Raw genomic sequence first — 23031 nt, 5'->3', positions numbered from 1 at the left:
TACACGCATAAACTCTACGCGATTGCCGAAATTCACCACAAGGAATGCGTAGAGCAAGCGGGGGATGGAAACGAAGACCCGCCCATCGGACCGACAATATTAACATACAGCGCGGGAGGAATAAAAAAAGGTATTTATGGATGATATATGGGAAGTCAGGGGGTATCAGAAGTAGTTGTGTAATGCATAGGTGACACTAAATTAAATTATATTTTTAGCTGGTAGCCCAAAAAAGTGTTGACAGGTTCCCTTTAAATTACTATCTTTGCCCCAGGCATTGATGATCCACCTTACATCATTGACCCTATAAATATACACTTCTTCTCAATACTCCAGATGAACACGGTAAGGGTTAAATAACCCAATTTTAGATCCCGAATTTTACCTACTGGTAAAACTTGGACGGCTTTCTTCAGCATCCTGATCTCCTGTGGAAACAAATCAAAAATATGGGAATTAGGTGAAGTTGTAATTACGGTAAGTACATGTCTGAAATGGGGGTTATATCAGGTCATTGTATGTGGACGCTATACACACTACACCTCCAACAATGCGACACAGCAGAGTACACCGCAGGTCGTGAGTCAGCAGAAGGCGACAGGGAAAAATACAGGTGTGCAACTCATCCCTAAATATCTTGCACATTGTTTTCGATGTCCATGGGACCACATGGAGGATGGTCTCCTTACAAAGCTGGCCCCTTCTCCATGGGTGGTAAGAACCAGGCACGGCCTCCTCCTCTCTACATATTCATGATATGAGGAGGTAATATAAAGCTTTACAAGTATAGTGCCCAATTTTGCTTTTTGGTTCAGTCCCTCCTCCTATATGGACGCTTCAAGTCCAGGAATCCCTTACCTGAAAGTGTGGGCTGAAGTGTTTGTCTTCATTCACAATGGCCATTTCCTTTTTGTCCCGCACCAACATAGTGGTCACTGCTCGCCCTGTTAAATGAGTGTGAAGCTGAGAGGCAAATATGTGGATGCCGCCTGAGGGAAGGGCCTGCAACACAAAAAATATGGCTAAAATATATACAAGGGGGCACCATGTGAAATGTGCCATTTATATCAATAGCGTCTTACAGATCTGTGCCTCTGTCCCTTTCTTGTCACATCACTCTAAACACCTGGGTAATCCAAAAAAATAAAAGTGAGTTTTGTGTGCGCTCCTCAATTATTCATACATCAGGCTTCATGTCAATGTCTCTTCTGCATGAGAGGGCGAGGCAGAGACATGACAGGCGATGGAGGATACAGAAACTCTGGGTCCGGAAAGTAACAAAGGTTCAGTCCAGGCATGAGCAGCTGAACTAGATGTCACCAGATGCCCCGCCCACCTGACTATACAACTACAATTCCCAGCATGCCTATCTGTGGAGTTTTATTTGCTTTGTGACCCCCTAATTTTTGAGTACACCCCTGAGGAAGTCTATCACTGGGATAAAATTACTTTTTGCTGAGGCCGTTGTGAGTCCATCATTGTTGAAGATTTCTCTTTTTTTCCCAGGATCTAGCTCAGCTTTATCACTTGTCGTTCTGCAGGTCCCAACGTCCATGACTCCAACCCATGAGCTAGAACAAGTTGCCATCCAAACTTTGGGCAGAGTGAGGTCAATGGCTGGTGGTCCCCAAGTGTCAGAATTGCAGGACATTAGTGATAATTCAGTGCCAATAAGACTATCTGCCGGTGGCTACTAACTCTTTATGGTGCTTCCCTTCATTCCTAAAAGCTTCCAGTCTACCTTGGAAGAACGTGACACATAAAATGTGGCTGATGTAGCTGGGGCACCGTGTGTGAGAGAGTATGCTGCATAGAGTGTGTGTATACAACTTGAAGTGTGTGCACTACGGAGGGGGTGTGTACACAGTATGGAGTATGTGTACACTATTGAGGGGGTGTGTACAGTATGGGGGTGTACAACATGGTGTGTGTACAGTATGGGGGTGTACAGCATGGTGTGTGTACACTATTGAGGGGGTGTGTACAGTATGGGGGTGTACTGCATGGTGTGTGTCACTGGTTTACCGCAACAGAGAGGAGCCAAAATACTGCAGTGTCTGATTTCTCCTAATCCTGCACTGATTAGAAGCACTTCACCTTCTTATTAAATTGTGTAAATTTAGTTTGGCAGTGCAGGGGTTAATCTGCTCAGTTGAGAGCTCCTCCAAGCTTTCCTGCATTAAGGCTCTCAGCTGCTCACTGTACGTCACTCCCATCTCTTATATAATCTGGGTCCTGGCTAGCACTCAGTGTCAGAGCAACAATCAATATCATCCAAACTAGAAATAATATAGTGACACAAAAATGTGTCATTCTATATAATAATGGACCGAAAAATACGGACACTCCGCTTCAATTAATATCCTACAAGAGACATGGAGAACAGAGTCCAAAATGTTAAAAATAATAATTTTACTACAAAATATATAAAAATAGTAAAAATGAATTACATAGGAAAAAGATATATGCGAATTGTGCACAGTGTCAAAAAAATCCTTTTGCACTGATCTACAAAACAAAGTATCGGGTATGGGGTATAAGATGTACAAGCAATATTGAGACCTAATAACAATATAATGTAAGACAGTACAAAGGACTCAAGACACATGTAAGATACCAAAGATCAATGATAATGATCAGATATGGGGTATAAAATGTATAGACAGTATTGAGACCTAATAACAATATGATGTAGAATAGTAACAAGGACTCAAAACATGTATAAATTGCCAAGGATCAATGACAGTAATCATAAAAAAGATGTGCCATAATGAATAATAAGATAGACCATCACAGCAATGCTCCTGTGGCTTGTAAAGGTAGGCACATACCTAAATGAACTACACACTGACCATGACAAACAAGGATAAACACAAGAACATTTCATCCATAGTAGCCCAAAAGTGGAAGTACAAAAGAAAAACAGCCCCATAAACTAGGGAATGTGGCTTATGACCAGCAAAATCCGGTCTGCCTGTATCACATGTTCTTTTGTCTAATCAAACTAGAATATAAAAATGCAGATTAGGCATAGAGGCAGGAAACTTATATTTTTGGTATCTACATCATTAAAGCTATTCACCACAGCATTTGGCGACTTCTGCGACCACCAGAATCCAAGAAACGTATTTCTACCCGACCGTGCCAGACAGACACGGCCTGTTTGGACTTAAATGAAAGATAATTTGGTAAGAAAACATATGATACTTCTGTCAACACCCTGTGAGCCCAGCAGCCAGAGTTATGTCTCTCATAAGCTTTTAGTAACTTTCAAAAGGGCCAGAAGAAAGTATAACGCTATGATGCCTAATTAGGAATTGGTCATTTGCCCGGGGTGCCAGCTAGGAAGCTGTGCTGATAGACCATTTTCACTTGGGGAAGGCGCCCCTCCCCCCTCCTCCACATGGCGTGCCATTGACTGTGATATGTAAGTTCTTATTTTAATCCACTTTATTTTGTAATTGCCTGTATATACTGCATGTTGTCTTGTTTGTAAAATCTTTTATATTTTTGTAAATACTGACTATATTTTCTGGAGTAAGTCCTTTTTCACACTAGCGTTCGTGGGCGCAGCGCAGGGCCGCCGCTAAGCCCCGCCCCCGGCCGTGCCCCCTGCGGTCAGTTCCTCCTCTGATCACATGAGGCTGCATGCGATCAGCGTATCCTATATTTAACGTTGGATACACTGATCGTGCGCTGACTGTGTGCTGGTATGATTTTGCAGGCGCTGTGCCCTTTTGGCGCTGCGCCCAGCGCACAAAAACGCGCTGTGTTGCATTTTTGTGCTCTGGGTACAGTGCCAAAAGGGTGCAGCGCCAGCAAAATCAGACCAACGCACGATCAGCTTATCCAACACTAAATATAGGATATGCTGATCGCATGCAGCCTCATGCGATCAGAGGAGGAACTGACTGGAAGGGGCGCAGCCAGGGGCGGGGCTTAGCGGCGGCCCTACACCCATGAACGCTAGTGTGAAACTAGCCTAAATCTATAAAAATTTACTAGTTTCGTTTTCCTTGCTTTATAACGTGCCACCACATCCTCCATGCTAAATTTACGCTATCTAGTGGGTTGGCTCCTGACTCAATATTGATTTTTATGTAGAACAAGGAGCTGGTGGCAGCAAAGTCTTCTGGGGTACTTGGCAGACTCTGCTAGTGATGCAACAAAGGTTTTATGTATTATGTATTACCCGCCTGAGACGGGAGACATACATACTGCCCTCACTGCAGAGTGACCAATAGCCAGTACACGGTAAATCAGCCTTTCTGGAGACTACTTATCCTAGGTGTAGTTCCCTGACTAACCTGAGGGTAAGGGGGCGCCAGAGAGCTGCAAGTCCCTAAACCGTAACTGGAAGGTGAGATACAATAAATCCCTGACATCTGGGGGCAACCTCACCCCCCCCAGTTCATGACAGTGTGCAGTATGGAGCGTATGTGAACAGTATGGAGAGTGTGTATGTGTGTGCGGTATGGAGTGTACGTATGCAGCATGGAGTAGTGTGCCATACGATGTGGATGTATGACAGCACCACCCTCTTCCCCGTATGACTCCATTAATTGTTACAGGAAATACTTTTGTTTCCATGAAAGGAAAACGAAAATCTATCAAAGAACAAGCAAGTGGCAGACACCCGGACTGTGGGGGAATGAAACAATCATCACCGCGCAGCATAAAGACAAGCAGAAATCATCCACAGAGCATCTCCGACAGCCGCTGCTCACATCAACATGAAGTGTGACTGAAACGGGCAATAGAATTAACCCCTTGTGTGATGTGCTGGCTGCAAAGAGCACTGTCGAGTGCAGAGGAAAAGCTTAAAAACAAAATAGTCAGACCAACCCCAGTCATCTGTGCATATACACGATAGGAGGAGTAGTACTATGTACAGTTGTGGCCAAAAGTATTGATACCCCTGCAATTCTGTCAGATAATACCCAGTTTCTTCCTGGAAATGATTGCAAACACAAATTATTTGGTATTATCTTCATTTAATTTGTCTTAAATGAAAAAACACAAAAAGAATTGTCCTAAAGCCAAATTGGATATAATTCCACACCAAACATTAAAAAGAGGGTGGACAAAAGTATTGGCACTGTGCGAAAAATCATGTGATGCTTCTCTAATTTGTGTAATTAACAGCACCTATAACTTACCTGTGGCACCTAACAGGTGTTGGCAATAACTAAATCACACTTGCAGCCAGTTGACATGGATTAAAGTTGACTCAACCTCTGTCCTGTGTCCTTGTGTGTACCACATTGAGCATGGAGAAAAGAAAGAAGACCAAAGAACTGTCTGAGGACTTGAGAAACCAAATTGTGAGGAAGCATGAGCAATCTCAAGGCTACAAGTCCATCTCCAAAGACCTGAATGTTCCTGTGTCTACTGTGCGCAGTGTCATCAAGAAGTGTAAAGCCCATGGCACTGTGGCTAACCTCCCTAGATGTGGACGGAAAAGAAAAATTGACAAGAGATTTCAACGCAAGATTGTGCGGATGTTGGATAAAGAACCTCGACTAACATCCAAACAAGTTCAAGCTGCTCTGCAGTCCGAGGGTACAACAGTGTCAACCCGTACTATCCGTCGGCGTCTGAATGAAAAGGGACTATATGGTAGGAGACCCAGGAAGACCCCACTTCTTACCCCGAGACATAAAAAAGCCAGGCTGGAGTTTGCTAAAACTTACCTGAAAAAGCCTAAAACGTTTTGGAAGAATGTTCTCTGGTCAGATGAGACAAAAGTAGAGCTTTTTGGGCAAAGGCAACAACATAGAGTTTACAGGAGAAAAAAAGAGGCATTCAAAGAAAAAAACACGGCCCCTACAGTCTAACATGGCGGAGGTTCCCTGATGTTTTGGGGTTGCTTTGCTGCCTCTGGCACTGGACTGCTTGACCGTGTGCATGGCATTATGAAGTCTGAAGACTACCAACAAATTTTGCAGCATAATGTAGGGTCCAGTGTGAGAAAGCTGGATCCCCCTCAGAGGTCATGGGTCTTCCAGCAGGACAATGACCCAAAACACACTTCAAAAAGCACTAGAAAATGGTGTGAGAGAAAGCACTGGAGACTTCTAAGGTGGCCAGCAATGAGTCCAGACCTGAATCCCATAGAACACCTGTGGAGAGATCTAAAAATGGCAGTTTGGAGAAGGCACCCTTCAAATATCAGGGACCTGGAGCAGTTTGCCAAAGAAGAATGGTCTAAAATTCCACCAGAGCATTGTAAGAAACTCATTGATGGTTACCGGAAGCGGTTGGTCGCAGTTATTTTGGCTAAAGGTTGTGCAACCAAGTATTAGGCTGAGGGTGCCAATACTTTTGTCTGGCCCATTTTTGGAGTTTTGTGTGAAATGATCAATGTTTTGCTTTTTGCTTCATTCTCTTTTGTGTTTTTTCATTTAAGACAAATTAAATGACGATAATAATACCAAAGAATATGTGATTGCAATCATTTTCAGGAAGAAACTGAGTATTATCTGACAAAATTGCAGGGGTATCAATACTTTTGGCCACAACTGTATATACGGGATAGGAGTAGTGCTGTGTATACTGTATACAGGATAGGAGGTGTAGTGCTGTGTATATACGGGATAGGAGGAGGAGTGCTGTGTATATACGGGATAGGAGGAGTAGTGCTGTGTATATACAGGGTAGGAGGAGTAGTGCTGTGTATGTACAGGATAGGAGGAGTAGTGCTATGTATATACAGGATAGGAGGCGTAGTGCTGTGTATATACAGGATAGGAGGAGTAGTGCTGTGTATATACAGGATAAGAGGAGTAGTGCTGTGTATATAAATTATAGGAGGAGTAGTGCTGCGTATATACAGGATAGGAGGAGTAGTGCTGCGTATATACAGGATAGGAGGAGTAGTGCTGTATATATACAGGATAGGAGGAGCAGTGCTATGTATATACAGGATAGGAGGGTAGTACTGTGTATATACAGGATAGGAGGAGTAGTGCTATGTATATACAGGATAGGAGGGTAGTACTGTGTATATACAGGATAGGAGGAGTAGCGCTGCGTATATACAGGATAGGAAGAGAAGCGCTGTGTATATACAGGACAGGAGGAGTAGTGCTGTGTATATACAGCATCGGAGGAGTAGTGCTGTGTATATACAGGCAGGAGGAGTAGTGCTGTGTATATACGGGATAGGAAGGTAGTACTGTGTATATACAGGATAGGAGTAGTAGTGCTGTGTATATAAATTATAGGAGGAGTAGTGCTGCGTATATACAGGATAGGAGGAGTAGTGCTATGTATATGCGGGTAGGAGTAGTAGTACTGTGTATATACAGGATAGGAGGAGTAGTGCTGTGTATATACGGGATAGGAGGAGTAGCGCTGCGTATATACAGGATAGGAGGAGAAGCGCTGTGTATATACAGGATAGGAGGAGTAGCGCTGTGTATATACGGGATAGGAGGAGTAGTGCTGTGTATATACAGGGTAGGAGGAGGAGTGCTGTGTATATACATTATAGGAAGAGTAGTGCTGTGTAGATACAGGACAGGAGGAGTAGTGCTGTGTATATACAGCATAGGAGGAGTAGTGCTGTGTATATACAGGCAGGAGGAGTAGTGCTGTGTATATACGGGATAGGAAGGTAGTACTGTGTATATACAGGATAGGAGGAGTAGTGCTGTCTATATAAATTATAGGAGGAGTAGTGCTGCGTATATACAGGATAGGAGGAGTAGTGCTGTGTGTATACAGGATAGGAGGAGTAGTGCTATGTATATACGGGATAGGAGGAGTAGTGCTGTGCATATACAGGATAGGAGGAGTAGTGCTGTGTATATACAGGGTAGGAGGAGTAGTGCTGTGTATATACATTATAAGAGGAGTAGTGCTGTGTAGATACAGGACAGGAGGAGTAGTGCTGTGTATATACAGCATAGGAGGAGTAGTGCTGTGTATATACAGGCAGGAGGAGTAGTGCTGTGTATATACGGGATAGGAAGGTAGTACTGTGTATATACAGGATAGGAGGAGTAGTGCTGTGTATATAAATTATAGGAGAAGTAGTGCTGCGTATATACAGGATAGGAGGAGTAGTGCTGTGTATATACAGGATAGGAGGAGTAGCGCTTTGTATATACGGGATAGGAGGAGTAGTGCTGTGTATATACAGGATAGGAGGAGTAGTGCTGTGTATATACAGGATAGGAGGAGTAGTGCTGTGTATATACATTATAGGAGTAGTAGTGCTGTGTATATACAGGGTAGGAGGAGTAGTGCTGTGTATATACGGGATAGGAGGAGTAGTGCTGTGTATATACGGGATAGGAGGAGTAGTGCTGTGTATATACTGGATAGGAGGAGTAGCGCTGTGTATATACAGGATAGGAGGAGTAGCGCTGTGTATATACAGGATAGGAGGAGTAGCGCTGTGTATATACAGGATAGGAGGAGCAGTACTGCGCATATACAGGATAGGAGGAGTAGTGCTGTGTATATACAGGGTAGGAGGAGTAGTGCTGTGTATATATATTATAGGAGGAGTAGTGCTGTGTAGATACAGGACAGGAGGAGTAGTACTGTGTATATACAGGATAGGAGGAGTAGTGCTGTGTAGATACAGGACAGGAGGAGTAGTACTGTGTATATACAGGATAGGAGGAGTAGTGCTGTGTAGATACAGGACAGGAGGAGTAGTGCTGTGTATATAAGGGATAGGAAGGTAGTACTGTGTATATACAGGATAGGAGGAGTAGTGCTGTGTATATAAATTATAGGAGGAGTAGTGCTGCGTATATACAGGATAGGAGGAGTAGTGCTGTGTATATACAGGATAGGAGGAGTAGTGCTATGTATATACGGGTAGGAGTAGTAGTACTGTGTATATACAGGATAGGAGGAGTAGTGCTGTGTATATACGGGATAGGAGGGTAGTACTGTGTATATACAGGATAGGAGGAGTAGCGCTGCGTATATACAGGATAGGAGGAGTAGCGCTTTGTATATACGGGATAGGAGGAGTAGTGCTGTGTATATACAGGATAGGAGGAGGAGTGCTGTGTATATACAGGATAGGAGGAGCAGTGCTGTGTATATACATTATAGGGGAGTAGTGCTGTGTATATACAGGGTAGGAGGAGTAGTGCTGTGTATATACGGGATAGGAGGAGTAGTGCTGTGTATATACAGGATAGGAGGAGTAGCGCTGTGTATATACAGGATAGGAGGAGTAGCGCTGTGTATATACAGGATAGGAGGAGTAGCGCTGTGTATATACAGGATAGGAGGAGTAGCGCTGCGTATATACAGGATAGGAGGAGTAGTGCTGTGTATATACGGGATAGGAGGAGCAGTACTGCGCATATACAGGATAGGAGGAGTAGTGCTGTGTATATACAGGATAGGAGGAGTAGTGCTGTGTATATACAGGATAGGAGGAGTAGTGCTGTGTATATACAGGATAGAAGGAGTAGTGCTGTGCATATACGGGATAGGAGTGTAGTACTGTGACTGTGTATATACAGGATAGGGGGAGTAGTGCTATGTATATACAGGATAGGAGGAGTAGTGCTGTGTATATACAGGATAGAAGGAGTAGTGCTGTGCATATACGGGATAGGAGTGTAGTACTGTGACTGTGTATATACAGGATAGGAGGAGTAGAGCTGTGTATATACAGGATAGTAGTAGTAGTACTGTGTATATACAGGATAGGAGGAGTAGTGCTGTGTATATACGGGATAGGTGTAGTAGTACTGTGTATATATAGGATAGTAGTAGTAGTACTGTGTATACACAGGATAGGAGGAGGAGTACTGTGCATATACAGGAGAGAAGTAGTAGTGCTGTGTATATACAGGATAGGAGTAGTAGTACTGTGCATATACAGGATAGGAGGAGGAGTACTGTGCATATACAGGATAGAAGGAGGAGTACTGTGCATATACAGGATAGGAGTAGTAGTACTGTGTATATACAGGATAGGAGGAGCAGTACTGTGCATATACAGGATAGGAGGAGTAGTGCTGTGCATATACAGGATAGGAGGAGCAGTACTGTGCATATACAGGATAGGAGGAGGAGTACTGTGCATATACAGGATAGAAGGAGGAGTACTGTGCATATACAGGATAGGAGTAGTAGTACTGTGTATACACAGGATAGGAGGAGCAGTACTGTGCATATACAGGAGAGAAGTAGTAGTGCTGTGTATATACAGGATAGGAGTAGTAGTACTGTGCATATACAGGATAGGAGGAGGAGTACTGTGCATATACAGGATAGAAGGAGGAGTACTGTGCATATACAGGATAGGAGTAGTAGTACTGTGTATATACAGGATAGGAGGAGCAGTACTGTGCATATACAGGATAGGAGGAGTAGTGCTGTGCATATACAGGATAGGAGGAGCAGTACTGTGCATATACAGGATAGGAGGAGCAGTACTGTGCATATACAGGATAGGAGGGTAGTACTGTGTATATACAGGATAGGAGTAGTAGTACTGTGTATATACGGGATAGGAGGAGCAGTACTGTGTATATACAGGATAGGAGGAGCAGTACTGTGCATATACAGGATAGGAGGAGCAGTACTGTGTATATACAGGATAGGAGGAGCAGTACTGTGCATATACAGGATAGGAGGGTAGTACTGTGTATATACAGGATAGGAGTAGTAGTACTGTGTATATACAGGATAGGAGGAGCAGTACTGTGTATATACAGGATAGGAGGAGCAGTACTGTGCATATACAGGATAGGAGGAGCAGTACTGTGCATATACAGGATAGGAGGGTAGTACTGTGTATATACAGGATAGGAGTAGTAGTACTGTGTATATACAGGATAGGAGGAGCAGTACTGTGTATATACAGGATAGGAGGAGCAGTACTGTGCATATACAGGATAGGAGGAGCAGTACTGTGCATATACAGGATAGGAGGGTAGTACTGTGTATATACAGGATAGGAGGAGCAGTACTGTGTATATACAGGATAGGAGGGTAGTACTGTGTATATACAGGATAGGAGTAGTAGTACTGTGCATATACAGGATAGGAGGAGCAGTACTGTGCATATACAGGATAGGAGGAGCAGTACTGTGCATATACAGGATAGGAGGGTAGTACTGTGCATATACAGGATAGGAGGAGCAGTACTGTGTATATACAGGATAGGAGGGTAGTACTGTGTATATACAGGATAGGAGTAGTAGTACTGTGCATATACAGGATAGGAGGAGCAGTACTGTGTAAATACAGGATAGGAGGAGCAGTACTGTGCATATACAGGATAGGAGGAGCAGTACTGTGCATATACAGGATAGGAGGGTAGTACTGTGTATATACAGTATAGGAGTAGTAGTACTGTGTATATACAGGATAGGAGGAGCAGTACTGTGTATATACAGGATAGGAGGAGCAGTACTGTGTATATACAGGATAGGAGGGTAGTACTGTGTATATACAGGATAGGAGGAGCAGTACTGTGCATATACAGGATAGGAGGAGCAGTACTGTGCATATACAGGATAGGAGGGTAGTACTGTGTATATACAGGATAGGAGGAGCAGTACTGTGTATATACAGGATAGGAGGAGCAGTACTGTGTATATACAGGATAGGAGGGTAGTACTGTGTATATACAGGATAGGAGGAGCAGTACTGTGCATATACAGGATAGGAGGAGCAGTACTGTGCATATACAGGATAGGAGGGTAGTACTGTGTATATACAGGATAGGAGTAGTAGTACTGTGTATATACAGGATAGGAGGAGCAGTACTGTGCATATACAGGATAGGAGGGTAGTACTGTGTATATACAGGATAGGAGTAGTAGTACTGTGTATATACAGGATAGGAGGAGCAGTACTGTGTATATACAGGATAGGAGGAGCAGTACTGTGCATATACAGGATAGGAGGAGCAGTACTGTGCATATACAGGATAGGAGGGTAGTACTGTGTATATACAGGATAGGAGGAGCAGTACTGTGTATATACAGGATAGGAGGGTAGTACTGTGTATATACAGGATAGGAGTAGTAGTACTGTGCATAAACAGGATAGGAGGAGCAGTACTGTGCATATACAGGATAGGAGGAGCAGTACTGTGCATATACAGGATAGGAGGGTAGTACTGTGCATATACAGGATAGGAGGAGCAGTACTGTGTATATACAGGATAGGAGGGTAGTACTGTGTATATACAGGATAGGAGTAGTAGTACTGTGCATATACAGGATAGGAGGAGCAGTACTGTGTAAATACAGGATAGGAGGAGCAGTACTGTGCATATACAGGATAGGAGGAGCAGTACTGTGCATATACAGGATAGGAGGGTAGTACTGTGTATATACAGTATAGGAGTAGTAGTACTGTGTATATACAGGATAGGAGGAGCAGTACTGTGTATATACAGGATAGGAGGAGCAGTACTGTGTATATACAGGATAGGAGGGTAGTACTGTGTATATACAGGATAGGAGGAGCAGTACTGTGCATATACAGGATAGGAGGAGCAGTACTGTGCATATACAGGATAGGAGGGTAGTACTGTGTATATACAGGATAGGAGGAGCAGTACTGTGTATATACAGGATAGGAGGAGCAGTACTGTGTATATACAGGATAGGAGGGTAGTACTGTGTATATACAGGATAGGAGGAGCAGTACTGTGCATATACAGGATAGGAGGAGCAGTACTGTGCATATACAGGATAGGAGGGTAGTACTGTGTATATACAGGATAGGAGTAGTAGTACTGTGTATATACAGGATAGGAGGAGCAGTACTGTGCATATACAGGATAGGAGGGTAGTACTGTGTATATACAGGATAGGAGTAGTAGTACTGTGTATATACAGGATAGGAGGAGCAGTACTGTGTATATACAGGATAGGAGGAGCAGTACTGTGCATATACAGGATAGGAGGAGCAGTACTGTGCATATACAGGATAGGAGGGTAGTACTGTGTATATACAGGATAGGAGGAGCAGTACTGTGTATATACAGGATAGGAGGGTAGTACTGTGTATATACAGGATAGGAGTAGTAGTACTGTGCATAAACAGGATAGGAGGAGCAGTACTGTGCATATACAGGATAGGAGGAGCAGTACTGTGCATATACAGGATAGGAGGGTAGTACTGTGCATATACAGGATAGGAGGAGCAGTACTGTGTATATACAGGATAGGAGGGTAGTACTGTGTATATACAGGATAGGAGTAGTAGTACTGTGCATATACAGGATAGGAGGAGCAGTACTGTGTAAATACAGGATAGGAGGAGCAGTACTGTGCATATACAGGATAGGAGGAGCAGTACTGTGCATATACAGGATAGGAGGGTAGTACTGTGTATATACAGTATAGGAGTAGTAGTACTGTGTATATACAGGATAGGAGGAGCAGTACTGTGTATATACAGGATAGGAGGAGCAGTACTGTGTATATACAGGATAGGAGGGTAGTACTGTGTATATACAGGATAGGAGGAGCAGTACTGTGCATATACAGGATAGGAGGAGCAGTACTGTGCATATACAGGATAGGAGGGTAGTACTGTGTATATACAGGATAGGAGGAGCAGTACTGTGTATATACAGGATAGGAGGAGCAGTACTGTGTATATACAGGATAGGAGGGTAGTACTGTGTATATACAGGATAGGAGGAGCAGTACTGTGCATATACAGGATAGGAGGAGCAGTACTGTGCATATACAGGATAGGAGGGTAGTACTGTGTATATACAGGATAGGAGTAGTAGTACTGTGTATATACAGGATAGGAGGAGCAGTACTGTGCATATACAGGATAGGAGGGTAGTACTGTGTATATACAGGATAGGAGTAGTAGTACTGTGTATATACAGGATAGGAGGAGCAGTACTGTGTATATACAGGATAGGAGGAGCAGTACTGTGCATATACAGGATAGGAGGAGCAGTACTGTGCATATACAGGATAGGAGGGTAGTACTGTGTATATACAGGATAGGAGGAGCAGTACTGTGTATATACAGGATAGGAGGGTAGTACTGTGTATATACAGGATAGGAGGAGTAGTACTGTGCATATACAGGATAGGAGGAGCAGTACTGTGCATATACAGGATAGGAGGAGCAGTACTGTGCATATACAGGATAGGAGGGTAGTACTGTGCATATACAGGATAGGAGGAGCAGTACTGTGTATATACAGGATAGGAGGGTAGTACTGTGTATATACAGGATAGGAGTAGTAGTACTGTGCATATACAGGATAGGAGGAGCAGTACTGTGTAAATACAGGATAGGAGGAGCAGTACTGTGCATATACAGGATAGGAGGAGCAGTACTGTGCATATACAGGATAGGAGGGTAGTACTGTGTATATACAGTATAGGAGTAGTAGTACTGTGTATATACAGGATAGGAGGAGCAGTACTGTGTATATACAGGATAGGAGGAGCAGTACTGTGTATATACAGGATAGGAGGGTAGTACTGTGTATATACAGGATAGGAGGAGCAGTACTGTGCATATACAGGATAGGAGGAGCAGTACTGTGCATATACAGGATAGGAGGGTAGTACTGTGTATATACAGGATAGGAGGAGCAGTACTGTGTATATACAGGATAGGAGGAGCAGTACTGTGTATATACAGGATAGGAGGGTAGTACTGTGTATATACAGGATAGGAGGAGCAGTACTGTGCATATACAGGATAGGAGGAGCAGTACTGTGCATATACAGGATAGGAGGGTAGTACTGTGTATATACAGGATAGGAGGGTAGTACTGTGTATATACAGGACACTCACCAGGTCTGTGCATTTCCCTGTACAGTATCCAGTCAGGGAGAATTCCCTCTGGTAGGGCGGGATGGCCATTACTGGGGTGTACACCAGGCCGAGCTCCATGATCCCTGCGTCATATTTCCTCAGTGATGGAGTATAATGGAGGCGGATACCTGAGGAGTCTCGTAAACCTAAAAAAATCGAAAATAATACTAATTAGTACTCCGAGCATCAGTGTTACAATTCTGTACCCGAAGTATCAGTACCCCAAGTGATAGCGCCATTATCCTGCATCAAAAGTCTCAGTGTCGTTATCCTGCATCCCAAGTATCAGTGCCGTTATCCTGTGCCCCAATATCAGTGCCGTTTTCCTGTGCCCATATACTTTGCTGCCCCAGTGAGTATTCAGCACTGGGTCCATTCCTAGCCCTCCTTCGTCTCCCATCACCACAATGGCTGCCGCTGGCGCTGAGCTGCTCCCGTGCTCCTGCTTGTGCCTCTCTGGGAATCAGGCCTGGCATTTACCGTCACATCGGACAAATACTAATAGCTCGGAAATACGTTTTTGTTCCATAACAGTGAACTTTCCTTTGACCGCCATCTATAAATACCGCGCTGCTGCCTCCACCAGGAGCAGTGTGTGTCCTCCACAGATGGCGGTGTACAGAATGGGCATTATCAGCCATGTGCCAGGCGGGCACACTGCATCCTACACGGCACACACAGTCCTGACGCGGTGAGAATTGCCAGATCCTGGCGGCAGGAGCTGCTGTGTATGAATGGTGGCAACTCCAGGATGAGCAGCATTAACCCTTCAGACACTGAAGGTAAAGGAGCTAGCGCGCTCTGTGGCAGATGATGGGTGGCAGCGCTGCTAAGTATCTCTGTACGGTTACTTATATCCCGGCTCTAATACAGAGACTGTGGCCGGGATGCAGAAAATCGCCAGATATTAATAATAAGGAGATTATATCTATATAAGAAAATCATCAGCCCAGAATACAGAGCGATACTGTCTGAGACTGGCCCGTTAGGGGTGCGATGTTCTGCAGATTGTGTGACTGGCAGGTTGAGGTGCGATGTTCTGCAGATTCTGTGACTGGCCAGTTAGGGGTGCGATGTTCTGCAGATTGTATGACTGGCAGGTTGGTTAGAGGTGCAATGTTCTGCAGTGTGTGACTGGCAGGTTAGAGGTGCGATATTCTGCAGATTGTGTGACTGGCAGGTTGGTAAGAGGTGCGATGTTCTGCAGTGTGTGACTGGCAGGTTAGAGGTGCAATGTTCTGCAGTGTGTGACTGGCAGGGTGGTTAGAGGTGTGATGTTCTGCAGATTGTATGACTGCTCGGTTAGAGGTGCGATGTTCTGCAGATTGTGTGACTGGCAGGTTGAGGTGCGATGTTCTGCAGATTCTGTGACTGGCCAGTTAGGGGTGCGATATTCTGCAGTGTATGACTGGCAGGTTGGTTAGAGGTGCAATGTTCTGCAGTGTGTGACTGGCAGGTTAGAGGTGCGATGTTCTGCAGATTGTGTGACTAGCAGGTTGGTAAGAGGTGCGATGTTCTGCAGTGTGTGACTGGCAGGTTAGAGGTGCAATGTTCTGCAGTGTGTGACTGGCAGGTTAGAGGTGAGATGTTCTGCAGTGTGTGACTGGCAGGTTAGAGGTGAGATGTTCTGCAGTGTGTGACTGGCAGGGTGGTTAGAGGTGTGATGTTCTGCAGATTGTATGACTGCTCGGTTAGAGGTGCGATGTTCTGCAGATTGTGTGACTGGCAGGTTGGTTAGAGGTGAGACGTTCTGCAGATTGTGTGACTGGCAGGTTGGGTAGAGGTGCGATGTTCTGCAGTGTGACTGGCAGGATAGAGGTGCGACATTCTGCAGATTGTGTGACTGGAAGGTTAGAGGTGCGATGCTCTGAAGATTGTGTGACTGGCAGGTTAGAGGTGCGATGTTCTGAAGATTGTGTGAGTGGCTGGTTTGATAGAGGTGCGATATTCTGCAGTGTGTGACTGGCAGGTTAGAGGTGCGATGTTCTGCAGTGTGCGACTCGCAGGTTAGAGGTGCGATGTTCTGCAGATTGTGTGACTGGCCAGTTAGGGGTTCGATGTTCTGCAGATTGTGTGACTGGCAGGTTGGTTAGAGGTGCAATGTCCTGCAGTGTGTGACTGACAGGTTAGAGGTGCGATGTTCTGCAGATTGTGTGACTGGCAGGTTGGTAAGAGTTGCGATGTTCTGCAGTGTGTGACTGGCAGGTTAGAGGTGAGATGTTCTGCAGTGTGTGACTGGCAGGGTGGTTAGAGGTGTGATGTTCTGCAGATTGTATGACTGCTCGGTTAGAGGTGCGATGTTCTGCAGATTGTGTGACTGGCAGGTTGGTTAGAGGTGAGACGTTCTGCAGATTGTGTGACTGGCAGGTTGGGTAGAGGTGCGATGTTCTGCAGTGTGACTGGCAGGATAGAGGTGCGACATTCTGCAGATTGTGTGACTGGCAAGTCAGAGATACGATGTTCTGCAGATTGTGTGACTGGAAGGTTAGAGGTGCGATGTTCTGAAGATTGTGTGAGTGGCTGGATTGTTAGAGGTGCGATATTATGCAGTGTGTGACTGGCAGGTTAGAGGTGCGATGTTCTGCAGTGTGTGACTGGCAGGTTAGAGGTGCGATGTTCTGCAGATTGTGTGACTGGCAGGTTGGTTAGAGGTGCAATGTCCTGCAGTGTGTGACTGGCAGGTTAGAGGTGCGATGTTCTGCAGATTGTGTGACTGGCAGGTTGGGTAGAGGTGCGATGTTCTGCAGTGTGTGACTGGCAGGATAGAGGTGCGACATTCTGCAGATTGTGTGACTGGCAAGTTAGAGATACGATGTTCTGCAGATTGTGTGACTGGCAGGTTAGAGGTGCAATGCTCTGCAGATTGTGTGACTGGCAGGTTAGAGGTGCGATGTTCTGAAGATTGTGTGACTGGCAGGTTAGAGGTGCAATGCTCTGCAGATTGTGTGACTGGCAGGTTAGAGGTGCGAAGTTCAGCAGATTGTGTGGCTGGTTGGTTAGAGGTGCGATATTCTGCAGTGTGTGACTGGCAGGTTAGAGGTGCGATGTTCTGCAGTGTGTGACTGGCAGATTAGAGGTGCAATGTTCTGCAGTGTGTGACTGGCAGGTTAGAGGTGCGATGTTCTGCAGTGTGTGACTGGTCAGTTAGGGGGCGATGTTCTGCAGATTGTGTGACTGGCACGTTGGTTAAAGGTGCGATGTTCTGCAGTGTGTGACTGGCAGGTTAGAGGTGCGATGTTCTGCAGATTGTGTGACTGTCAGATTGGCTAGAGGTGCGACGTTCTGTAGAGTGTGTGACTGACAGGCTAGAGGTGCTTGCGATGTTCTGCAGATTGTGTGACTGGCAGGTTAGAGGTGCGATGTTCTGCAGTGTGTGACTGGCAGGGTGGTTAGAGGTGTGATGTTCTGCAGATTGTGTGACTGGCAGGTTAGAGGTGCGATGTTCTGCAGATTGTATGACTGCTCGGTTAGAGGTGCGATGTTCTGCAGATTGTGTGACTGGCAGGTTGGTTAGAGGTGAGACGTTTTGCAGATTGTGTGACTGGCAGGTTGGTTAGAGGTGCGATGTTCTGCAGTGTGTGACTGGCAGGATAGAGGTGCGACATTCTGCAGATTGTGTGACTGGCAAGTTAGAGATACGATGTTCTGCAGATTGTGTAACTGGCAGGTGAGAGGTGCGATGTTCTGCAGATTGTGTGACTGGCAGGTTAGAGGTGCGATGTTCTGCAGATTGTGTGACTGGCAGGTTGGTTAGAGGTGCGATGTTCTGCAGTGTGTGACTGACCGGTTAGAGATGCAATGTTCTGAAGTGTGTGACTGGCAGGTTAGAGGTGCGATGTTCTGCAGATTGTGTGACTGGCAGGTTAGAGGTGCGATGTTCTGCAGATTGTGTGACTGGCCGGTAAGAGGTGCGATGTTCTGCAGATTGTGTGACTGGCAGATTAGAGGTGCGATGTTCTGCAGAGTGTGTGACTGGCCGGTTAGAGGTGCGATGTTCTGCAGAGTGTGTGACTGGCAGGTTAGAGGTGCGATGTTCTGCAGAGTGTGTGACTGGCCGATTAGAGGTGCGATGTTCTGCAGAGTGTGTGACTGGCAGGTTAGAGGTGCCATGTTTTGCAGATTGTGTGACTGGCCAGTAAGAGGTGCGATGTTCTGCAGATTGTGTGACTGGCAGGTTAGAGGTGCGATGTTCTGCAGAGTGTGTGACTGGCCGGTTAGAGGTGCGATGTTCTGCAGAGTGTGTGACTGGCCGGTTAGAGGTGCGATGTTCTGCAGAGTGTGTGACTGGCCGGTTAGAGGTGCGATGTTCTGCAGATTGTGTGACTGGCAGGTTAGAGGTGCGATGTTCTGCAGATTGTGTGACTGGCAGGTTAGAGGTGCCATGTTCTGCAGATTGTGTGACTGGCAGGTTAGAGGTGCGATGTTCTGCAGATTGTGTGACTGGCAGGTTAGAGGTGCGATGTTCTGCAGAGTGTGTGACTGGCCGGTTAGAGGTGCGATGTTCTGCAGAGTGTGTGACTGGCAGGTTAGAGGTGCAATGTTCTGCAGAGTGTGTGACTGGCAGGTTAGAGGTGCGATGTTCTGCAGAGTGTGTGACTGGCAGGTTAGAGGTGCAATGTTCTGCAGAGTGTGTGACTGGCATGGTTCTGGTTTTTACCTTTCAGTTCCAGCGGATTGTGATAATGAACTTCTAGTCGAAGGAACCGGGAAGATCTGGGACCTCCGAACGCCAAGCCGACGTCATCAGGGTAGTAGAAAGCCTGCGGTGCGGAGGACGGTCATTACACCTGTGACAAGGAGACCCTATAACAAGCCCACCTAGTGCCACATTCCCGGTCTCTGTACCAACCTTGGCTCCCATCGCCCAGGCGGCCAGGACATGCCGGCAGTAGTTGAGCCTTTGTGGTTTCATCTTGGAGTCGCAGGGTCCACTATAGTGGGGGATGGTATCGTAGTCCTCCGAGCACTGGAAGACCTCAATATGATGGACTATGGCCTCGTGCCCCGCCGTGATGATCGGCTCATACTGCAGACGGACAGAACAATAGTTGAGAATCATGTGAGCAGCGAAGGATCAAGACCGAGAACATGCAATTCTCTCTAGGTCTAGGAACACATGGCGGTAGTTAGGCACTATTCTGCTGGTGCATAACGTTGGTATTGTCAAGTGGTTTACCTCGTGGGAGACCAAGCGTCTTGCCTTTCCCCCGTTACCCCTGCGTGACCATAAAAAAAAAACCCACCCCCTCAACGCCGCCAACTAATACACGACACAAGTATTTTCTTTGGAATTTTTATGGCCACAACAGCCTTTTATTATACAAACAAACAAAAAACAGTAAACACTGTATCATAAATAACATAAGTACAGTCATGGCCAAAAGTTTTGAGAATGACACAAATATTATATTTTCACAAGATCTGCTGCCCTCTGGTTTTTATGTGTGTTTGTCAGATGTTTTTTTCACATACAGAAATATAATTGCAATCATATTATGAGTAACAAAAGGTTATATTGACAGTTAGAATGAGTTAATGCAGCAAGTCAATATTTGCAGTGTTGACCCTTCTTCAGGACCTCAGCAATTCTCCCTGGCATGCTCTCAATCAACTTCTGGATCAAATCCTGACTGATAGCAGTCCATTCTTGCAAAATCAATGCTTTTATTTTGTCTGAATTTGAAGGTTTTTGTTTGTCCACCCGTCTCTTGATGATTGACCACAAGTTCTCAATGGGATTAAGATCTGGGGAGTTTCCAGGCCATGGTCCCAAAATCTCTATGTTTTGTTCCCTGAGCCATTTAGTTATCACCTTTGCTTTATGGCAAGGTGCTCCATCATGTTGAAAAAGGCATTGTTGATCGCCAAACTGCTCTTGGACGGTTGGGAGAAGTTGCTCTTGGAGGACATTCTGGTACCATTCTTTATTCATGGCTGTGTTTTTAGGCAAGACTGAGAGAGAGCCCATTCCCTTGGCTGAGAAGCCACCCCACACATGAATGGTTTCAGGATGCTTGACAGTTGGCATGAGACAAGACTGGTGGTAGCGCTCACCTGGTCTTCTCCAAATAAGCCGTTTTCCAGATGTCCCAAACAATCGAAAAGGGGATTCATCAGAGAAAATGACTTTACCCCAGTCCTCAGCAGTCCACTCCCTGTACCTCTTGCAGAATATCAGTCTGTCCATGATGTTTTTTCTGGAGAGAAGTGGCTTCTTTGCTGCCCTCCTTGAGACCAGGCCTTGCTCCAAGAGTCTCCGCCTCACAGTGCGTGCAGATGCACTCACACCTGCCTGCTGCCATTCCTGAGCAAGCCTTGCACTGCTGGTAGCCCGATCCCGCAGCTGAAACACTTTTAAGAGACGGTCCTGGCGCTTGCTGGTCTTTCTTGGGCGTCCTGGAGCCTTTTTGGCAACAAGGGAACCTCTCTCCTTGAAGTTCTTGATGATGCGATAGATTGTTGACTGAGGTGCAATCTTTCTAGCTGCAATACTCTTCCCTGTTAGGCCATTTTTGTGCAGTGCAATGATGACTGCACGTGTTTCTTTAGTGATAACCATGGTTAACAGAAGAGAAACAATGATGCCAAGCACCAGCCTCCTTTTAAAGTGTCCAGTGGTGTCATTCTTACTTAATCATGACAGATTGATCTCCAGCCCTGTCCTCATCAACACCCACACCTGTGTTAATGGAGCAATCACTGAAACGATGTTAGCTGGTCCTTTTAAGGCAGGGCTGCAATGATGTTGAAATGTGTTTTGGGGGATAAAGTTCATTTTCTAGGCAAATATTGACTTTGCAAGTAATTGCTGTTAAGCTGATCACTCTTTATAACATTCTGGAGTATATGCAAATTGCCATTAGAAAAAATGAAGCAGTAGACTTTGTAAAAATTAATATTTGTGTCATTCTCTAAACTTTTGCCCATGACTGTACAATGACTTGAACCCTGGAAGGAGAAGTCCTTGAAGCCACAAGATCATGGTGAAGTAGTCCAAAATATTGTGAACAACCCCCGTCCATTTGCTCCCAGCCGTTACCCCACAGGCTCGGGAGCACCAGCACACCAATAGATATTGCCCACGAACTACTTGGAGATCCGCCCTCTTCCAATGGAAACTCCCCATCCACCTTTCACCAGATCACGACCAGCATACCTTTTAACGAAGGAGACCCTACACACCGAGTCTCCAAAACCAATTTCCACCGATTTCAAGGACTCCCCCTCCTCCAAACCCACCACAACGAGGGGGCCTTGAACACCTCAACGACCCGAGACCCCTCCAACCCGCCAAGCGACGGCCCTTTCTATACCGTCCTGAAGGGCGAAGGCCCAAATATCGGAACCCACAGCACTTAAATGGATACCATCCGCCAACCAAAAATCACCCTCGCCCTTTTCCAAATCGAAATGCCGCACGGCAACTCCCCCATTCCTAACAATGAAAGCAGACACCGCTCTGTTAACTTTTATCCTGGCGCGATTAACCTTCTCCAACGATCTCATAGACCGCCAGCGCCTGCGCGGCACAATCTCAGACCACACAATACAGACCCCCCGATACAACAACCACAACCTTAAGCAATCCTGCTTAATATCCCTGACCAACTCCCGGAAGGGCCGCACCGCCAGATCGTTACCCCCAGCGTGAATAACAAGAATATCTGGAGCCCGATCCAACAGTACGCACTTGTGGATCTCCGGCAACACCCTTCGCCACACCAGTCCCCTGAAACCGAGCTACCGCACCACCGCCACTTCCCTGGGAATCCCCAGCTGTCTGCCTTCGTTCCTGACATTGGCTCGCAACGCTCCCCAATAAACGAAGGAGTGCCCAAAAATCCAGACCAGCGGCGGCTCAGCACCTGAAACAAAAAACAACACTAACAGAGAAGCAAAACTCGCAGAATAAATTTATTGTCGCCACCCACTCAGACTCCTGTCCATCCCATGTTCGCGACTAACCAAACCCCTCTCCCCCCATACCTTTCCGAATTAAGGCAGAACATAACTGCGGTACCGATTGGACCTCCACCCCCCAATGCGCTGTATCAAAGAGGGGCCTAAACCACACACCGCCGCCTCGGTCGCCGCTCCTATTCTGAATGAATGAGAGGCAAAACGGGAGTCGTCTATTCCCAAACCCCGAATGGATTTTTTAAAAACCGCGCCAAACTGATACCGGGACAAACTACCCCCATCTGCGTGACACAACAAGGAACCGCTCAAACT

General features: G+C 45.7%; 1 protein-coding gene across 1 annotated transcript in view; it reads right to left on the bottom strand.

Moving 5' to 3' along the window:
- The window catches only part of DBH (dopamine beta-hydroxylase), a 79693-nt gene that overhangs the window by 19218 nt on the left and 37444 nt on the right, over nt 1–23031 (bottom strand). The window contains exons 4-8 of the mRNA XM_073541154.1: nt 19649–19825; nt 19457–19559; nt 14779–14945; nt 859–1002; nt 390–428 (exon numbers count right to left, since the gene is read on the bottom strand). Of these exons, the coding sequence (XP_073397255.1) occupies nt 390–428; nt 859–1002; nt 14779–14945; nt 19457–19559; nt 19649–19825 (630 nt within the window). The remainder of the gene's footprint in view (nt 1–389; nt 429–858; nt 1003–14778; nt 14946–19456; nt 19560–19648; nt 19826–23031) is intronic.

Source organism: Dendrobates tinctorius, unplaced genomic scaffold (assembly GCF_039654945.1).
Source record: "Dendrobates tinctorius isolate UK_male_01 unplaced genomic scaffold, ASM3965494v1 ptg000120l, whole genome shotgun sequence".
NCBI lineage: Eukaryota > Metazoa > Chordata > Amphibia > Anura > Dendrobatidae > Dendrobates > Dendrobates tinctorius.
Note: the sequence above shows the minus strand (reverse complement) of the source record. Positions and strands in the feature narration are given on the sequence as shown.